At 42.9% G+C, this 20,222-nt stretch overlaps 1 protein-coding gene across 1 annotated transcript; it reads right to left on the reverse strand.

Annotated features, from left to right (window-relative positions):
• On the reverse strand, nucleotides 249-15,842 carry LYVE1 (lymphatic vessel endothelial hyaluronan receptor 1). Its single transcript, XM_005689689.3, has 6 exons — nucleotides 15,543-15,842; nucleotides 11,750-11,921; nucleotides 11,504-11,643; nucleotides 3,441-3,746; nucleotides 2,213-2,291; nucleotides 249-1,671 (listed from the first exon to the last, which is right to left on the reverse strand). The coding sequence occupies exons 1-6, from the start codon at nucleotides 15,625-15,627 to the stop codon at nucleotides 1,485-1,487; spliced, it is 969 nt and encodes a 322-aa protein (XP_005689746.1). The 5' UTR covers nucleotides 15,628-15,842; the 3' UTR covers nucleotides 249-1,484.

A 20,222-nucleotide genomic window follows, 5' to 3' on the forward strand; every position in this document is an offset into this window, starting at 1 on the left:
CAGTGTCCTGTGACTCTGAAACATATTGGAATGTAGGACCTGAATACGAAGTAAAGGACTGATTTATGTGTGTATAATTGACCTACTTAAAATAAGCCCATCAGAAGCAAGTAAAGTCCCACATGGTGACGTAGGTTCTATTGGCTTTGCAGATATATTTCAACAACCAAAGTTGTCTACTTTTGCAAACAACAGGCTACTTCATTGCATGGAAGGTATAAGGCCTCAGTGTAAATAAGAGAGCAAAGAAACTTTATAAATGCTTTTATTTTTTCAGCACAATTATTTCTGCACCTCCCAGGCTTCTTTTGCTGGAAGAAGGAGAGCTAGCGATACATTTGGTAGTGACATCTAAAAAGCGTATAGAGGTAATGATGTATTTTTCAGGTATGTTAATAATAAATTAAGGCTTAATGGTTGCCATATTAATGAGAAAATAATGAGTAGGTTAGTATCCGAAAAAAATAATTGGGTTTTGGAAGTAGACAAGCTGGGATATTAACAGTGAAAAAATTATCTTCATATATTTTACTATACAAAAATTTTGGTGAATAATATTCAATTATGGAATGTAAGAACTTGCACAGCACCTGACATAGAGTAGGCATTCAGCAAATGTTTATTAAACTTTACTGCTTTTTAACACAGTAATTTTATTCACTAATAATTTCTGTAATTTGGATTAAAATAGAAATTTGTAAGAGTTTTTTTTTGAGGGGGGGAGGTTCTTAAAACAGTATATTCTTTTAGAGAAACTAGCAGCAGCTCAAGAGAGAAAAGTAAGTGTGTGTAGCTTCTGATAAGTGATTTCAATTCAAATTATTCAGAGATAAACATTTGCTCTGTCTGTATTTATAGTCCCTACTGACAAATGCTCCCAACATCCCCAGCCTCGTTCCTTTTCTCTATTTATTTTCGCTTTATAGAGATTAGTCTCACATCATGGGAATCTATGTCTTTTAGTTGCTAAACTTTTTCTTCCTTCTCTCACTCTTGCCTGGCTCAGAAGAACATGCCAAGTGGTAAAAGTGTTTCCTTTCCAGAGCTGAAGAAACAATCTGGGCTGTGGAGTCAAATCAATAGACAAAGCCTTGATGTCAGTGGTTTCTTGACTCTCAACTCACCTATTCTCAGGCAGCATAAAAGCCACTTGACAAAAATGTTCTGCTTAGCTGTTTAGGTCCTGGTGTTTTGCACAAGCTCCTTTCTCCCACTGGGATATTATTAGGACATAACCAGGCTAGAAAGGTTGTAGGAAGCTTTGGAGGTAGAAGGGTAGGATCCAGAAAGGACTGCAGTAAGAAAAAGGGAATTTCCTTTGGTGTACGCCAGAGTTGAAAGGTAGTCCTGAGTTGGCTCTAGTCAGGAACCAAGGGTAAACTTGCTTGCTTGGTTCTCTGGTCCTTTTAGGCTCCCCATCTGGGACCAGGATGTGTATCAGGAAGGAAATAAGCCTGAGGTGTGTCCTTTCATTTCTTGCTCATCTAAACTTCGGCTTCCAAGCATCGCACTGTGGTTTTGGGTGGACTCTTGGGCTCCTCTGGTTTTTTATTCATTTTCTTTGATTCCTCATTAGGGTTGCTATCATCGGCCTTCTCCTCTTTTACTACTTTAGTTTCTATCATTTCCTTCTGTTGGTTCTTATTTGTAAAAGGGAATGCCTTCACATACCTGTAGACATAAACACAAAATTAAAACAAGAGACTTCTATATAAGACATAGAACAACAGATAACACTCTGTAAAGACCTACGCAGGCATAGTACACTGGGTTCCTTTATTTCAGAGAGATGCTAACACATGCATGCATGCTCAAATACCTTCACCTACCCTGACCTGAATGGATTCATTTAGATGGGATGGTAGGTTCACAGGCCAAACTTTAGCCTGGTCTCAAAACCCTCTCATCAAAAGCAAAGAATTGAAAATCAAATAAAGCATATCCATTTCCTCCTAGATGCCAGTCTTTTCATTTCTTGATATTCAAAGGGACAGCTGCTGAGCTATATCTTCAAGCTGGATAACACGCATGTGCTGGAATAGTAGGGAAGTTTGGGTGGTAGGGAGGATGAGTGAGGTGAGGGGGAACATGTTCAGTGTGTGAGGACTGCCATCTCCATTTGGAAAAGGGAAATGCTAATAGCGACCTTGGATAAACAAAAGATAAAGATGCGACAAAAATGATGAGACCGACCATGCGCCAACAACCCCACCTTTTGACGTAGCAGACTGCAAGGCCAGCTGCGGCAGCAAAGAAGAGGAGCGCGAGCACCAGCAGGGCTGTGGGAACACCTGGGGAGACAGAGACAGGGCTTGTCGGTCTTCACACAGACATTGCTGCGGGCTGGTCTTCTCACGACTCACCCGTACACATGATGGAGACCACAGACAGAGCAGGGGAAAAGCCTCCTCTGTGACCACACAGGGGCCACGTAGGGTGTTAGGCCCACGTAGGGTGTTAGGCCCACATGCACTTCTTTCTTTCTTGCCTATGGAATCCTTGGTCTTGTCTCTCTCACACTCTCTACTCAGTTGCAATATGACAGAGTCGGATTCCTGTCTGTGGCCTTGAAGATGGTAAGTTTGGAGCAAATTAAGTGCAAGACCCTTCCTTTTCAATAGGAAAACCAACTTACTGGTCATAGGCATTTAAGGTGTCTGGATATATTTTTAAAACTTCTGCATATGAATAGATAGTAATTTATTCTGAAAAGTCTTTATATTTTAAAAGTGAAGCTATCTTATTTTATTTTTTTAAATGTAGATTTTTATTACATATCATTCTTGTACATGTATAAGAAGAAAAATAATTGGTTAAGGTCCCCCCAAAACTTCTTCATATTTGGAGTCCATTTGTTTTTCTCAAAATCATTGATATCTGCATAGCTCATACAATACAATTCCATGAAAACTTAGGGGATATATATACTTCTTAGAAAAGTGTTTTGCTGTTGTCACTAGAATTTTATTCCAAGCTACTGAAAAGTAAATCTATTTTAGACCCGTGGTGGTGGTGGTTTCACTAAGTTGTGTTCAACTCTGCGACCCCATGGACTTTAGCCCCTCAGGCTCTGCTGTCTATGGAATTTTCCAGGCAAGAATACTGAAGTGGGTTACCATTTCTTTCACCATGGGATCTTCCTGACCCAGGAATCAAATTTGCATCTCCTGCAACACAGGTAGATTCTCTATTGCTGAGTCACCAGGGATTCCCTTTAGACTCATGATTTTTAGTTTAATCGTTAACGTTCTCTAGAGACCTCAAGTTCTATGACTACATGAAATTTGAATTTGCATCAAGATTTTATTTGCATTAATATTTGTCAGGTCCTGAGTGCCTAATCTGGATACAGGCTAGTTTCTATGTATTGTCTGTTATATGTGCGCGCACACAGACACACACACGCACACACATGCACAATACAGACAGAAAGTTTTTACCTCCAAACCCGACAGCTTCATTCTTGAAGGCTGGTCTATTTTGAATATCTGATTCTCTTTCTGTAGCTGTGGTGCTAGTTTCCATAAAAGCTTCTGTTATGCAAATTAATTTTCTTTTCCGGGGAGTAGAAGTGGAAGCCAGAGGGGGAGCCACAGTCGTTGTAACATAGTCAGGACCGTCAGTAGACAATGCTGAGTGTGTACTGTCACTGACCGTCATTTTTGTTGTGTATGTTTCAGTTTCAGCGTTGAATAAGGGGTCATCGGTGGTGATAATTTCTGGAAAGCATGAGTTAATCCAAGTATCTGTCCAGGGAGGGAAAAGTGAAATAAGAAGTACGTATTGAAATAGCCTCCTAAGTGGTCGGTCTGCATCTAGTCTTAACTTTCCTCCATTCTCTTTATACTGTAACTGGAATGGTCTTACAAAAACGTGAATCGAATCATATCACTTTCTCTTTGGAATCCTTCCCTCACTATACTGCTCGGCCTATGAAGTCCTTCACGACCAGAGCCTGCTGACATGGCCTGCCTCGCTTGATCAGTCTCTCTCTCATTCCCCTTGCCATAATGCAGCTCCTTCAGGTCTTTGATGTGCTTTCTCTCACAGTCAAGTCTTTGACCAGGATGCTTTCTTCACCTGTAAGAAGCCACTTTTTATTAAGCTTTTCTTGTCCTTCAGGTCTCAAACTGACTATTTCTTAGACAGACTTGAAGGCCAGTCTGGATCCCTTGACTTGTAGGCTTGTACCTCCTGGTATTTCCTCTGCCATGGTTCTCTCTACACTGCTCCCCACTGGACCCATGGTTCTCTCTCACTACACAGCTCCCCACTGGACCCATGGTTCTCTCTCACTACACAGCTCCCCACTGGACCCATGGTTCTCTCTCACTACACAGCTCCCCACTGGACCCATGGTTCTCTCTCACTACACAGCTCCCCACTGGACCCATGGTTCTCTCTCACTACACAGCTCCCCACTGGACCCATGGTTCTCTCTCACTACACAGCTCCCCACTGGACCCATGGTTCTCTCTCACTACACAGCTCCCCACTGGACCCATGGTTCTCTCTCACTACACAGCTCCCCACTGGACCCATGGTTCTCTCTCACTACACTGCTCCCCACTGGACCCATGGTTCTCTGTCTCTACACAGCTCCCCACTGGACCCATGGTTCTCTCTCTCTACACTGCTCCCCACTGGACCCATGGCTCTCTCTCACTACACAGCTCCCCACTGGACCCATGGTTCTCTCTACACTGCTCCCACTGGACCCACGGTTCTCACTACACTGCTCCCCACTGGCCCCATGGTTCTCTCTCTCTACACCGCTCCCCACTGGACCCATGGCTCTCTCTCACTACACAGCTCCCCACTGGACCCATGGTTCTCTCTACACTGCTCCCACTGGACCCACGGTTCTCACTACACTGCTCCCCACTGGCCCCATGGTTCTCTCTCTCTACACTGCTCCCCACTGGACCCACAGTTCTCACTACACTGCTCCCACTGGACCCATGGTTCTCACTACACTGCTCCCACTGGACCCCTGGTTCTCACTACACTGCTCCCCACTGGACCCATGGTTCTCACTACACTGCTCACCACTGGACCCACGGTTCTCACTACACTGCTCCCCACTGGACCCATGGTTCTCTCTCACTACACTGCTCCCCACTGGACCCATGGTTCTCTCTCACTACACTGCTCCCCACTGGACCCATGGTTCTCTCTCACTATACTGCTCCCCACTCGACCCATGGTTCTCACTACACTGCTCCCACTGGACCCATGGTTCTCACTACACTGCTCCCCACTGGACCCATGGTTCTCTCTCATTATACTGCTCCCCACTCGACCCATGGTTCTCACTACACTGCTCCCCACTGGACCCACGGTTCTCACTACACTGTTCCCCACTGGACCCATGGTTCTCTGTCACTACACTGCTCCCCACTGGACCCATGGTTCTCACTACATTGCTCCCCACTGGACCCATGGTTCTCTCTCACTATCCTGCTCCCCACTGGACCCATGGTTCTCTCTCACTATACTGCTCCCCACTCGACCCATGGTTCTCACTACACTGCTCCCACTGGACCCATGGTTCTCTCTCACTATACTGCTCCCCACTGGACCCGTGATTCTCTCTACACTGCTCCCCACTGGACCCGTGGTTCTCACTACACTGCTCCCCACTGGACCCATGGTTCTCTCTCACTACACTGCTTCCCACTGGACCCCTGGTTCTCACTACACTGCTCCCCACTGGACCCCTGGTTCTCACTACACTGCTCCCCACTGGACCCATGGTTCTCTCTCACTACACTGCTCCCCACTGGACCCACGGTTCTCTCTACACTGCTCCCCACTGGACCCATGGCTCTCTCTACACTGCTGCCCACTTGACCCATGGTTCTCTGTCACTACACTGCTCCCCCTGGACCCCTGGTTCTCACTACACTGCTCCCCACTGGACCCATGGCTCTCTCTACACTGCTCCCCACTGGACCCATGGCTCTCTCTACACTGCTCCCCACTGGACCCATGGCTCTCTCTACACTGCTCCCACTGGACCATGAGCTCCTGGAACAGGCCTCCCGTCTGTCCTGGTCACCGTGGTCTGTGCACTCTGCCTGGCACGTAGCACATGCTCAACATCTGATGATTGAAGGAAGGAAGGAAATGTGAAATGAAGGAAGGAGTAGATGGGGAGGCCAGAATGCATGCCTGATACCTCTTCAGGACAAAGATCCACTAAAACCAGACTGTTCCTTGGTCATTGAAAAAAAAATGTTTTTAAAGGAGGTGGGGGACAGAGGAGGGATGTTGGTTTTCTCTCCAATCTGTTGAATGTGGTAGAGAGGAAACTAGCATGTGATGAATATCTTACTCTTGAGTCAACCATGGTACTTCATTTACAATTTTATAAAACCCTCATTTGTACAGGAGAAACTGAAATTCAGAGAAATTGAACACCTTTTAAGTGTTAGAGCCATGCAATATATTCCAACATGCATTTGTATCTCTTTTAAATCCCTAGTTATTTGTGAGAGTGGGTAGCATCGGCTGGAATTTTAGCCATAAAGGAAAAGTTATTCTATTTTTTTTTTAATTAAGTAAAAATTACCAGCCAAGTCTGTGGTGAGTGTGATAAAACATTTTGACCCCACCTGCATTCAGTCAGTGTTTTATACTATTCTTTTTACTTTGAAAAGACCTCTATTCAAATAGGCATCATCCTTGACCTCTGCCCTAGACTTGGGAAGGCAGCTCTGCTCACCACTATACCAGTTGTGCTGTCCTGGACTTTAAGCTACATTTTCTATTCTTGAGCACATGCTAAGTTCTTCCTTCAAAAAATGAACATTTTTAAATATCAGGAGGAAAAGCATACTGAACACGATATACTGTGCTTGGAACTGAAAATACAGAATCAAATAAGGGGGGATTCCTGTTTCCTGGAGAAGCATTTTGATGAGAGTAGGGGGAGATAACTGGGGATTCACAGATGAGATGGTATGAACAGCATGTGGAGGGTTAATGTGGTCATTCAACAAATATTTAATAAGTTCCAACTCTGTACTAGGCACTAGGGACATAGTGCAAATAAGACAAAGTCCTTGTTCATAAGGGGCTTATATGTTACTGGAAAGAAGGATATAGATAATTAAAAAAAAAAACACAAAATAAGCTAGAAATTTCCGAAGATGATAATTGAAAGGATAATTAAACAGGATCACACTAGAAGAGGCAGGAATGGGAACAGACACTTTGGATAAGGTGATAAGAGTGAGTCTCCTTGGGGAGGTGATACTTAAGCTGGAACCTGAACGTTAAAAGTAGTGTGTCATTGACGATCTCAGGCAGCAGCATTCCAAGTGAAGAGAACAGGAAGTTCAAGAGCCAGAAAGTGAATAATCTCGGCATGTTTGATGATAAGAAGGCCAGTATGGCTGGGATAGAGTTCCAGCTTCTCTAATATGGAAGAGGATATCCCAGTCAGTCAAAATGGCGTGACCCAAGATTCCAGAAATTTGAAAGTGTAGGCATGTCAGAAAATGACAGGGCACACAATGTGGCTGGCGTGCAGGGTGTGTCTATGCCGGGAGCATGAAAGACTGCAAGGGAGAGATGAGACTGGCAAGATGGGTGGGAGAGTATTAAGAGTTAAAACTGCCATGGTGAAGAATTTGGAATTTGTTCCATAGGAGAAGAAATTTTCAACTGGAGTCAGCAAATTTTCCAACTGATAGATGGAAGTGCTCATCTATACCCAGTTTTATGTGAAAAAAGTCTTCATAGTTCACATTAGATTCTCAGGGGAAAAGCCGACCCAAAGCTCTGGAGCGGAGGAGGATGTGTGTGGAGGATGAAACAGATGAGAGAGTAAACACGGTCATTGTTACTTAATTTTCAGGAGCCAACAAAGAGGTTATTGCAACTGCACAGAAATAGGAGAATCCAGAGTATCTGGAATTCTAGAACTTATGTCTTAGAGATCTTGGCGAGAGAGACGGTTCTCAACTCTGACTGCAGGTTAGAATCATCTGGGGAACTTTGAAGACATGTTCATTCGAAGGACCCGCCCTGGGCCTGGAATGTTACTGTCACGTGGTAATCACCAGGAAAGGTAACGACGAAGTCACCCAAGGCCCAAGATTTAAATCCTAGCTCTGCAGAGCACACTTGAGTTACTTCTCCTGGAAAGTGGTAGTGGTACCCTTGTGTGATTTCACCGAGGAGTAGTGAGACAGTAAGTGTGTAGGGCCTAGCATCATCTATGACATGATCGGTAAGATCTATAAGAATTGGTTTCCTTTGACTCCCTGCTCATTAAGGTTAGGCAAAGGCTGCCATGTGAGGGAGCAGCAGCAATCCGGTTCCTTACCAGTTGAGGGCACAGTGTGTCTCACCCGAAAGTGATAGGACCTGGGTCTTCTTCCCTCCAAACAGTAAATATAGTTTCTCTAGAATATGCCAAATCCTTTGATAGATTATTAAACACAGTGTGGTTGGTGTACAAGAGGAAAGATTAGGAATCAGGGGTACAGAAAGTCTTCCTGAAGAAGGAAGTCTTTATTCAGACTTGAATAAAGAATACAAGTCAGTTAGGTGATGAGAGGATAAGCATTGTGGCAGAGGGAACAGCGTGAACCCATGGTGCATGCCAAGCATTAAAAGCACTTTGGTCTGATTCCCAAAGCTCACAAAGACAGCAGTAAGAAGATAGCGTCCGGAGTCAGGTTTCAGGTTACTCTGATCCTCAGAGCCTGTAAGATAGCAATAAAAAAGAAAGCTACAAAAACAAGGAAGCATAAGATAAATCCAGGTCAGTGGTAAGAGGAGGGCTAGGGTAACTCTGATCCTCACAAAGATGGCAAACAGAAGCAAGTGAACTGAATTTATTTTAAAAGGGTAGCAAATTCTCTCAAGTCACTTTTATATATAATTCTCTGACAGTACATTCTCAGAGAGATAACTTCTGAGGACTAAAAATGCAAATGAACTGCAAATTCCATTCAGTAGGTTTATTATCTTAATAATGTCATTTTTATAATTTTGAAAGTATTATAGGATAAGAAAATATATTAAGATTGTTTATTGAAAACAATAATTTTCCATGTAAGAGAAAAAAGATGCCAGTGTGTATACGTATGCACATATATATTCCTAGTTGCCCACCGAAAAGGGCTGCGAAGCAATGAAAATGAGAGTATTAATTAGAACAAATTGCATGCAGATTTTGGTTTCTAATTAACCTTCTCCATTAAAAAGGTCTCTTGGAGAAATAGCTATAAATGGCTGATTCCATGTCTAGGATAGAGGAAGTACAAAGTGAGCCTGTGACATGTTGTTATGACAGAAAACAATGACTTGCTCAAATACTAATGGGAAGAAGGACACAAAAGTCAACTAGCAGGGTTTCCATTTGCCAAATGTGGAACAATTTGAGCATCAGAAAGAATAAAGTAAAAATAATTGTAAAATTGATGACAACATATTTAACACAGAGACATGTGTGCATCCATGTGATTACAGTATTAGTACCATATGAATTATAGTATTAGGGGAGGGAGAAGATGTGTGTGTGTATGAAAGAGAAAGATTCTTCTTTATCAAAGAATGCCAGCTAATAGATGTAGAAGAAAGAATGTATTTAGAAAATTCACATTTTGTAGCCCTGCATATACCTGATTCCAGCAAGGATCATCAATGTCTGCTTGAACTATTAGGTAAAATATGATTAGGGGTATGTATGGTGCCAAAATACCACACTAGAGGTTCCCTCCTCATTGCCAAAGGGAAAACAAATCTGAGTTCATTAGGGAGGTCCAGCACTCACCATCTTATTCAGATGATCAAAGTCAGCATGTTAATAGTGCGATATACTGACATTCAGTGCCTTTTGTTAGGATATGATCTAAAGCACACAATATCTAACCTATCAAGTATTTTTGCCCAAACTAGTCACTGTGTATCTAATCAAGCCTCTATACTTAACTCTAAGTATATAGAAAGCATAGAGAATGGAAGCATAAGTTAAATGAAACCATGAGGAAACACACAAACCTGAGTCATCTCCCTGGACTTCTTTTCGTTTAGTCCAGAGGACTGGGTGTTTGTTTATCACACTGACAGCTGGCAGGAAGGGCGGGCATTTGAAAGGCCAGGCCCTCTGACAGACGTGCACTGGCTGTCACATAAGCAGGCAAACAAACCACCAATTCCCCAGCCAAAAGTGATAGGTGGATGAGGTGGGGAGAGGAGGATCGTGAAAAAAGTGGTAAGAAGCTTATGCTCTAGTCTTTACATAGCTGGAAGCTCTGACTTTGAACAAGACAAACCTCCATTCTGAGCTATAGCCATTTTATCTGTGAAGTAAGGGAAGTGAAAAATCTTAAGACTTTTTGAGGCCAAGGCCCCATAGTTCATAGAATCGCTTGGATCTAATTGCTGCCTTTGGGCAACAGAACATTGCTGGTGCAATTTTACCTCCTGGATTTTAGAGAATGACCACTGAGCCACTGACCTTTAGAAGGTCAGATTTATGAGTATGTGTGAAAAGTAATAAACGAGACAGAGGTTCTTATGATAAGTGGAGAACAGTGTTTAGTCAAAAGCTTTCGCAGAAGTTTCTTAGGTAAGGCACTTGGGCTAAGGCAGCCAAGGTTTTCCAACAAGGTTAAAGGGCTGACCGTGAGCAAATCAGTTCTGTTTTCTAGTTTCAATTCCTTCCTTCATAAAATGAAAATCGGGTCTTGTTCTTAAAAACATCTAATGTAGCATTTGAACTTCCACTCCTGTAAAGGAATGTGGGAAAAATGAAGGAGATCCGTGTGTGAGTCTTCATAGTAAGGAAATCTTAGATCATGTACTTACGTCCTCTAACCTAAGCTTTTTCATTTGCAAAATAGGGATGATAAAGCATACCTCCTATGGACATTGTCAAGGTTTAGTGAGATAAATTAGTATATTGCTTTGTCCATTGGGTGTTTCCTTCCCTTCTTCCTGTTTATCTTGTGGGATGAGAGGAGGGGATGGAGCCTCTAGGGGTACCCTCTCCCTATATTGCCAATCTGTCATGTTTCCCCTAAATTTTTCCTCTGAGGGGGACACTGCCACCTCTAGCGTTGTCAAAGAGGCAGTCTTGGGAGGATTCAATGGCCATCACCGAGACTGCCTCTGTAGCCTTGTCAAAGAGGCAGTCTTGGGAGGATTCAATGGACATCACTGAGACTGCTTCTGCAGCTGCTCAGGCTTACTCTTCTCAGACTGGTCATGGTGGTGGTGGTTTAGTTGCTATCATGTCCAACTCGTGTGACTCCATGGACCGAAGCCTGCCAGGCTCCTCTGTCCATGGGATTTCCCAGGAAAAAATACTGGAGTGAGTTGCTGTTCCCTTTGCCAGGGGATCTTCCCAACCTTGGGATCAAACCTGCGTCTCCTGCTTTGCAGGCAGATTCTTTACCTCTGAGCCACCAGAGAAGTCCTGGTTATAGAGCTACTGAAATCCAGACGAAACACACCACGTGGAGAGACTGCACATCTAACTCACCAGATGAGTTGTGACAATAGGCCCTGTGCCTACTGCCGAGTGAACTTCTCCAAATCACGACGCCTACCCCACTCTTCCCACACTTGGGGTTGGAGATAATTCGAGGGATGACCACGAACTGATTTTTAACCCATCCATAGCTGTAACAGAATATGCAAGAATTGAATGGATACATAGATCTCTTGTTGCTGAACAGGAACACAGAGCCAGCAAAGCTCCCACAGTGATTGTGAGTGTGTTTCTCACCTGCAAGTCTCAAAGCCAAATTTCCGCGCTTCTTCAACCTGGTCTTGGCTGGCCAAAGTGAGTCCCACAAGCCTACAGGCCTGCTGGGCTTCTGTGAAATTCAGAAGCGGCTGTGTCTTTTTGGTCACTAGGGTGACCCCCATGATTCTGCATGGTCCTGAGACGGAAAGTTCTGCAAAGGAATCACAAAGCCCCTCAGTGTGCTGTGTCCTTGTCTCAGCCCTTGGGCTCTCCTTCTGAGTAGAGCCTCACTGTCAACACGGCAGCTGGGACTGGAGTTCTGAAATAACAGGACACAGATAAGGCAGGTAGGTGCTAGCCTGGATCCACGCTGTACCTCTCACCGGGTCCAAGTCCATCCCCCCTCACTGAGTTCAGGTGCCTTGTTCATTACATGGAGGCTTTGGCTCCTAGTTCCTGGGCAAAGGCAAGTCTTGGGGATGCAGCTGCTGCAAACCTTTTTGGAGTCTATAAAATGAGGGGTCTGAGACTCTGAGAAAGATGAAATCCAGGGCTCTGCGTAAACACGATAGCAGTACTCCCAACTAGTGTGGGTTGGAGACAGCACTATTTCTGAGATGGGCTGAAAAATGTACTTGTTATAATAGAATGTGAACTTTCTCAGTCCCAGGTCGTCTCTGACCATTGGAGGGCAGGCTTACGCAGAAGTTCCTGGAGGAGTCAGCTCGTAAAGCTTGCATGGCAGAGAAACTAAATAAAGGAAATGGAGTTTTAGAGTCAGACCTGGATTTGAATCTAGCATAGATTGCTTGTCAGCTCTGTGAATTTAGGCTGGTTACTTCATGTGTTTGAGCCTCAGTTTCCATATTTAGAAAACTGAAAGAACAACAGTATCTACTGTAAAAGGCGGTGGTGGTTTAGTCACTAAGTTGTGTCCGACTCTTGTGACTCCATTGACTGTAGCCCACTAGGCTCCTCTGTCCATGAGATTCTCCAGGCAAGAATGCTGGAGTGAGTGGGTTGCCATTTCTTTCTCCAGGGGATCTTCCCAACCCAGGAATCAAACCTGGGTCTCCTGGATTACAGGCAGATTCTTTACCAACTGAGCTACAAGAGAAGCCCACAGCATAAGGTGGTGAAAGTTAAATGAGTTAACTCAAATAAAATTGCTTAGCACAGTGCCTGTCACATAGTAGGTGCTCAATAAATAATAACATAGTTTCATTATATCATCTTCAAAGCACTCTAGTTTTAGTTTGCTAATGATTGATCTCCCTAGGGAAGCTGAGGCAGTCGAACAGTTAAGATGTGAATAATATCTTACTCAAAATCTAATGAATCTGAGAGTTCAGTTGATCCCTTTTCTCTGGATTCTGGGATTTATAGACCTGTATGAAGTTGCAAAGTTGCATTGCATTCAGGTACTTTATTCCTACTGGGCTTCACCCTCGAAAGTTCATGAAAGGGCATTTCCTGAGTAATTACTTAAACACAGATCTGTGCGTTGGATGCCTAGTCAAATGTTTGACCACTGTCTAAGTTGGTGTTTAAAGGAAGTTTCTTCTTGCAAACATGCAAAGAGCATTTCTAAGTACTTCAGGCGACCTTACTGTGGAGCAGGGGACTGGGGGAAAGGAAATTAATATGATGTATGGCATTTGTGGATAACCTTATTTGCTTCCAGACTCTGCTCTTGCGGAAAGAGAGACTAGAGAGCCAACACCCATTATGAGTGTTTGTGACAGAACAGCTTCTTATGACTGTGTTCACTAATGCTAATACCTACACCAACATTGATATTAATACTAATGCCAATGTTAATTCCAACTTCTATCATCTGTATATGACACTCTGTGCCAAACCCTGATTCTTCTGACAGAAAACTGAATTTCAGGGAGATAAGCACCTTTCTCAACCCAAGGATATAGAGCATTTAGGTGGAAGTTTGGAGGCACAAATCCAACCATGATTGATACGAAAATCTCAGTTCTTAACTAGGACACTGCTTCTCGCTGTGCAATGGGGAGAAGATACACACACACAGAGCTAGAGCTGAACTCTTGCAACACACCATTTGTCCTGGAATTTGGCTCATTTAACTCATAAGCTTGCTCATAGCAGCGTCTTTGGGAATACTTTTAGAGAAGGTACTAATTACACTGTAAAGTGGTCTTGATGCTCTCTCACACATCATTTTTACTCTAAATATTACTGTTATGAGTAACGACAGTAGACCTAGCTTTGACCATTTCTTCTCTTGCTGATTGGCTGTGTAACCTTGGGGAAGTGTTCTCAGCTGTAAAAGGGGGGTGGTTATATCTTTACAGAATATTTGTCAGAATTTTTAAATATATAACTTGTACCTAGTGGAGGCTGGGTGCATAAGTGGGCAGTTGACAAATATTCGTAGATTTTATGCTTTCCTATGTAAGGACAAAAACAGGGAGCTGGAAACTAAGGGATCCTCCAGTAACCCCTTCCTGAAGTTTTCTTAGAAAATTGCGTGTTGAAAGAGTATATACCTAGGAATCAGACAGAGCTGAATTCAGACCCGAGCTTTATTATTTACTGATTTTATGACATTAGGCAAGTTGCTTGGCCTCACTGAGCCAGTTCCTTCATCTATAAAATGTATTCTTAAGAAATATATATGCATACATTTCTTTTATATATAGTTTACATACTGTATACGCAATATACAAAAATAGGCCCTCAAAAATACTAGTGCCCACTCCCATCCACTTACCTTCATCAAGCACCTCCTCTCTAATCATGGTTCTGGATAACTTCCAGTTGTTTACAAAATTTTAATTTCCTTAGGAAAATTTTGCCACTATTGAGGATGGTCCGAAGAGTGTGATGAATCAGGGTCAAAGGACAATTTCCATAATAGTTTGAGTATTAATGGCAGTATTTTGGGGAAAAGTGAAGAGTCTCCCCAGGGGGATGTCAAATAAGTTTGTTACTTTCTAACTTATTTGAAAGTAACATATTCTGGCATTTGAAAAAAAAAAAATCAATCCTGTAACTCTAACCTTTATGAAATGGAATGCAACAATATCTAAATCAAGTCTGGAGGTCTGTTCCCAACATATTTTATACTTCAGAACATCTCCCAACAGAGGAACACATAATTTTCCTGTTAAAGTGCTCATATTTTCATTTGCCCAGAGCTATAATGAGTGATTTGTGGTCAAATTTTTATTTTTATTTTTTTGCCTACAGTGCAGAGTGAAGTTACCAGTTAGGCATCTCAAAAGCCCAGAAATCATTTAAGTCATTCCTTTGGTAGGGAGCTGATAGCTAACTTTCAAACCTATATTTTTTTCCAGGTTTTTTTTTTTGTTGTTGTTTGTTAATTTGGTGTTTATTGCATATTAAAAATGTATGCATCCCATGATAGTGTAGTAAAACTAAAATTAAAACAATCACACTGACACTTCCAAAGACATAAAACAGGCCAATATTCTGTGAAAGTTAACCATTTCCCAGGCTTCATGATTGCTTAAAGTTTTTCACAATCATTCTTTGCTTCTTCAATGAAGCACTTTTAAAATCAAGTGATCTCTCTTTATTGTGTCAAAATATTTTCATTAAAAATATCCCATAGCCAAAAATAAAAGTCAAGATAACATAAAGGTAAGTGAGAATCATTTTGGTGAAGCTGAGAATATGGTGAAAACATTTCTGCCAGGACAATCCTACCAATGAGATCTTCTATTGACACTGAGGGCCACCCCCACCCCAGAAATTCAACAAAGAAGTTAGTAGACTTTGGACAATATGCAGCATCTTGCTTTGCCTCAGGCTGGTAATCTAGTAAGAAACCTACCTTCTGAGCGGAGAGAGCCTTGGACCAGGAGCCTTGTGGTCCAGATGGAGGCAAGAAGCAACCCCAGACTGAAGAACTTGGCCATTGTGCCAGCACCTTCAGAGCCAGAGAAGTAGGTCAGATGAGCACTGGTAGTATCAAAGGCAGACAATAATCACCAGTGGATGGAGACTTCTGGAAATATGTGGGGCCCCCACTGCTCTGCTTCATAACCGAGACATCCGGATTTCCCTGCTTTCAAGCTTCTGACTTGTCAAGGTCACTAGGGGGAAATGAGTGACGTCCTTGAAAGCCCAGGCTGTACTTTGTGGAAGGCTTTCTGGAAAATTTAGCTAATGCTGACTCAGAAAACACACAAATGAGGAAGGCAGATAGCACAGGGTGAACTGCTGGAGGTTTCCCCAATTCTCATATCCCCTGCCACCACCCATGTCCCCCACCAGCTCAGTTCCTACCTGGTTCATTGTTACTGTCTGTGTAGCTGCTCATTTATATCCTTGTAGGAATGAATGTCTCTGTCTCTAAACGGGACAGAACATGGATTATGCTTCTTTTCCTCCTACGATCAGTGGGGTTTTTATTTTATTTTTTTTAATCCCCCAACTGCATATCCTTGTGATCTGTAGGGAAATGAGGCTAAGACTCATGAAAACAAATGATTATTTAAATACTGAGGACAGAATCCTCATGCACCCTTTCGAGATTTCTTTATTATTTGAAATGTCTACCCCACCATAGGTGATTCCTGCTTCAAAGAAATCAGACACATTGAAGACAAATACAAAACATGACTAGGGTGGCAATTTATAAGATGAGTAATACTTTACAATAGTAATCACCACAGAGGTCCTTTATATAACTTTCTCTTTAATAACTTCTCGTATTCTGGTAGGTGAAAATTCAACTCAGACTTCCCCTTCTTCGTTTGATGAGTGTGAAGCTTTTCTGCACGTGTACGAGCAGTCTGAATGCTCTCTTTTCCCAGCTAGAGTTTCAGTGGTTTGTCTTCCATGGTAATTATGGGATTCTGGCTTGAGAGTAATGCCTTGAGCAAAAGGTTATTAGTTTTCTCCAAAAGGAGTGTCATTTTCAGGAACAGTGTATAGGGACGTCCCTGGTGGTTCCAGTGTTTAAGATACCATGCTTCCAATGCAGGGGATGAGGGTTGGATCTTTGGTTGGGGAACTAAGACCCCATGTGACTCGAGTGTGGCAGAAAAAAAGAGGAGTAGTATATGGGTAACTGCTGAAGCCTGGCTTGGGGAATTTTGAGCATTACTTTACTAGCATGTGAGATGAGTGCAATTGTGCGGTAGTTTGAGTACTCTTTGGCATTGCCTTTCTTTGGGATTGGAATGAAAACTGACCTTTTCCAGTCCTGTGGCCACTGCTGAGTTTTCCAAATTTGCTGGCATATTGAGTGCAGCACTTTCACAACATCATCTTCCAGGATTTGAAATAGCTCAACTGGAATTCCATCACCTCCACTAGCTTTGTTCGTAGTGATGCTTTCTAAGGCCCACTTGTCTTCCAATTCCAGGATGTCTGGCTCTAGATTAGTGATCACACCATCGTGATTATCTGGGTCGTGAAGCTCTTTTTTGTACAGTTCTTCTGTGTATTCTTGCCACCTCTTCTTAATATCTTCTGCTTCTGTTAGGTCCATACCATTTCTGTCCTTTATCAAGCCCATCTTTGCATGAAATGTTCCCTTGGTATCTCTGATTTTCTTTAAGAGATCTCTAGTCTTTCCCATTCTGTTGTTTTTCTCAATTTCTTTGCACTGATCACTGAGGAAGACTTTCTTATCTCTCCTTGCTGTTCTTTGGAACTCTGAATTCAGATGCTTAGAACTGTGAACTTCCAGACGTTCAAGCTGGTTTTAGAAAAGGCAGAGGAACTAGAGATCAAATTGCCAACATCCCCTGGATCACCAAAAAAGCAAGAGAGTTCCAGAATAACATCTATTTCTGCTTTATTGACTATGCCAAAGACTTTGACTGTGTGGATCACAATAAACTGTGGAAAATTCTGAAAGAGATGGGAATACCAGACCACCTGACCTGCCTCTTGAGAAACCTATATGCAGATCAGGAAGCAACAGTTAGAACTGGACATGGAACAACACACTGGTTCCAAATAGGAAAGGAGTACATCAAGGCTGTATATTGTCACCGTGCTTATTTAACTTATATGCAGAAAACATCATGAGAAATGCTGGACTGGAAGAAACACAAGCTGGAATCAAGATTGCCAGGAGGAATATCAAGAACCTCAGATATGCAGATGACACCACCTTTATGGCAGAAAGTGAAGAGGAACTAAAGAGCCTCTTGATGAAAGTGAAAGAGGAGAGTGAAAAAGTTGGCTTAAAGCTCAACATTCAGAAAATGAAGATCATGGCATCCGGTCCCATCACTTCATGGGAAATAGAAGGGGAAACAGTGGAAACAGTGTCAGACTTTATTTTGGGGGGCTCCAAAAATCACTGCAGATGGTGATTACAACCATGAAACTGAAAGACTCTTACTCCTTGGAAGAAAAGTTATGACCAACCTAGATAGCATATTGAAAAGCAGAGATATTACTTTGCCAACAAAAGTCCGTCTAGTCAAGGCTATGGTTTTTCCAGTGGTCGTGTATGGATATGAGAGTTGGACTGTGAAGAAGGCTGAGCACCAAAGAATTGATGCTTCTGAACTGTGGTGTTGGAGAAGACTCTTGAGAGTCCCTTGGACTGCAAGGAGATCCAACCAGTCCATTCTGAAGGAGATCAGTCCTGGGTGTTCTTTGGAAGGACTGATGTTGAAGCTGAAACTCCGGTACTTTGGCCACCTCATGTGAAGAGCTGACTCGTTGGAAAAGACCCTGATGCTGGGAGGGATTGGCGGCAGGAGGAGAAGGGACAACGGAGGATGAGATGGCTGGATGGCATCACTGACTCGATGGACATGAGTTTGAGTGAACACTGGGAGTTGGTGATGGACAGGGAGGCCTGGTGTGCTGTGATTCATGGGGTCACAAACAGTGGGACACGACTGAGTGACTGAACTGAACTGACATGGGTAACTAGTTCTTTCCTCTACAAATGGTATTGGTCATGAAGTTAGATATTGGTGTGGAAGATACCAATATGAAAGGAGAATCTGCTCTGCACAGGCATAGAGCACTTCTACATAAATAGGGTTTGTTTGTGCTCACTCAGTCATGTTGGACTCTTTGCAGCCCCATGGACTGTAGCCTGCCAGGTTCTTCTGTGCATGGAATTTTCCAGGCAAGAATATCGGGGTGGGTTGCCATGCCTCCTCCAGGGCATCTTCCTGACCCAGGGATCCAACCAGTATCTCTTGCGTCTCCTGCATTGGTTGGTGGATTCTTTACCACTAGCACCACCTGAGAAGCCCAGAGACCAGGGGACTTACCTTAATACACCTTAAATAGCTGTAGTTTAGACCTCATTACTCGGGTGAGCACAAGACCTACGCTACAGGGACCTCAGAAACAAAATGACTCTATCACCATGGAGCCAGGGAGACAGGAAAACAGGAATTGTGTCCTCTTCATCATTATCCTTAAAGCTAGCATCACACCTGAAAGAGAGTTAGCCTTCAAGCACCTGATAAAGTATTACAAAGAAGAAGAAGGAAGGAAGACAGGAAAGGAAAAGAGAATTAGGAAAGGATCTCCCTATTCAAGGTCAACTGCACTATGCAAAATAACAGGAGTGATGTCTCACATTCAAAAGTTCCAGGGAGCGAGGTGTAGGGGAGGTACTTTAGACGTTCTGTCAACCATAGTTCCCTACCTTCATTTAGATCCTGATTCTGCTTCCTAGGAGAAAGGCCCGCGTCCCATGTCCACTGTTCTCTGTAGCTCTTCATTGGATAGAATCTTCCTTGGCCACATTTGTAGTGGGAATTGCAAATTCCTCCAAGGCTTCTTGTGGGTAGCACAGCTTGTACAGTCTGCTTTCTGCTGATGTAAGCTTAGGATGCCAAAAGTTGTTTTCTAACTTAACAATTGAAGGACTTTTTAGTCGTGGCTTGTATCTCTTTGTAAATACTACTCCTTCCCAAACTTAGGATTCTGGTCTATTTGCTTCCATTTGATTTCATGTGCCAGTAATCATACCCCAAATCCTTTCCCAGTCACAATTCTCAAGATGTTTCTTTCTTTCTTTTTTTTTTTAATCTCAGCCCCATGCCCCTCTCTAATTTAGTGGTGGCTATTGAAGTTCGTTTGAAACCACAGATGGAAGGACCATATTCTGACTCTGACCTTTACCGTAGGGCTGGTCTGATCTGAATTCAACTAAAAAGTTCTACTTGTTCTTTTTCACTCAAAGCTCCTTTCAGTCTAATTGGGTTTTAGAAGCAGTCAGGGTTTCTAAGTCTTCAGTTTAGGAACTCTGTATCTTTTCCCCTTTCTGTTTCAATTTATCCACTTCTTTCCCAAGTACTTCTTTTTCTTGCAATCTCTCTCCAAAGTTAGCCAAAAAGGGTTCACATACTTCAATACTCTGATTCTTTTCAGCCGCTTCTCCTAGAGCCATAGCTTGCCCATGGACTGTCTTTTAAGTTATCATGGGTAAGCCTTTACCTGTTATTTTTGTTCTGTTCACAGCACAGGTCACCATATTTCCAGTCCCTGATGTCAGTGTTCTGGTTTCCTGCCACTTGAC

The sequence above is a fragment of the Capra hircus genome, chromosome 15 (genome assembly GCF_001704415.2).
Source record: "Capra hircus breed San Clemente chromosome 15, ASM170441v1, whole genome shotgun sequence".
Classification (NCBI taxonomy): domain Eukaryota; kingdom Metazoa; phylum Chordata; class Mammalia; order Artiodactyla; family Bovidae; genus Capra; species Capra hircus.

Excerpts from the sequence above, each read along its gene's own strand:
- LYVE1 (XM_005689689.3), bottom strand. The coding sequence starts at position 15,627 with ATGGCCAAGTTCTTCAGTCTGGGGTTGCTTCTTGCCTCCATCTGGACC. Across the intron at positions 3,747-11,503 it reads CTATTGTCACAACTCATCTG|ATACTTGGATTAACTCATGC; the intron begins GTGAGTTAGATG and ends CTCCCTGGACAG. Across the intron at positions 1,672-2,212 it reads GCAGTCTGCTACGTCAAAAG|GTATGTGAAGGCATTCCCTT; the intron begins GTGGGGTTGTTG and ends TTATGTCTACAG.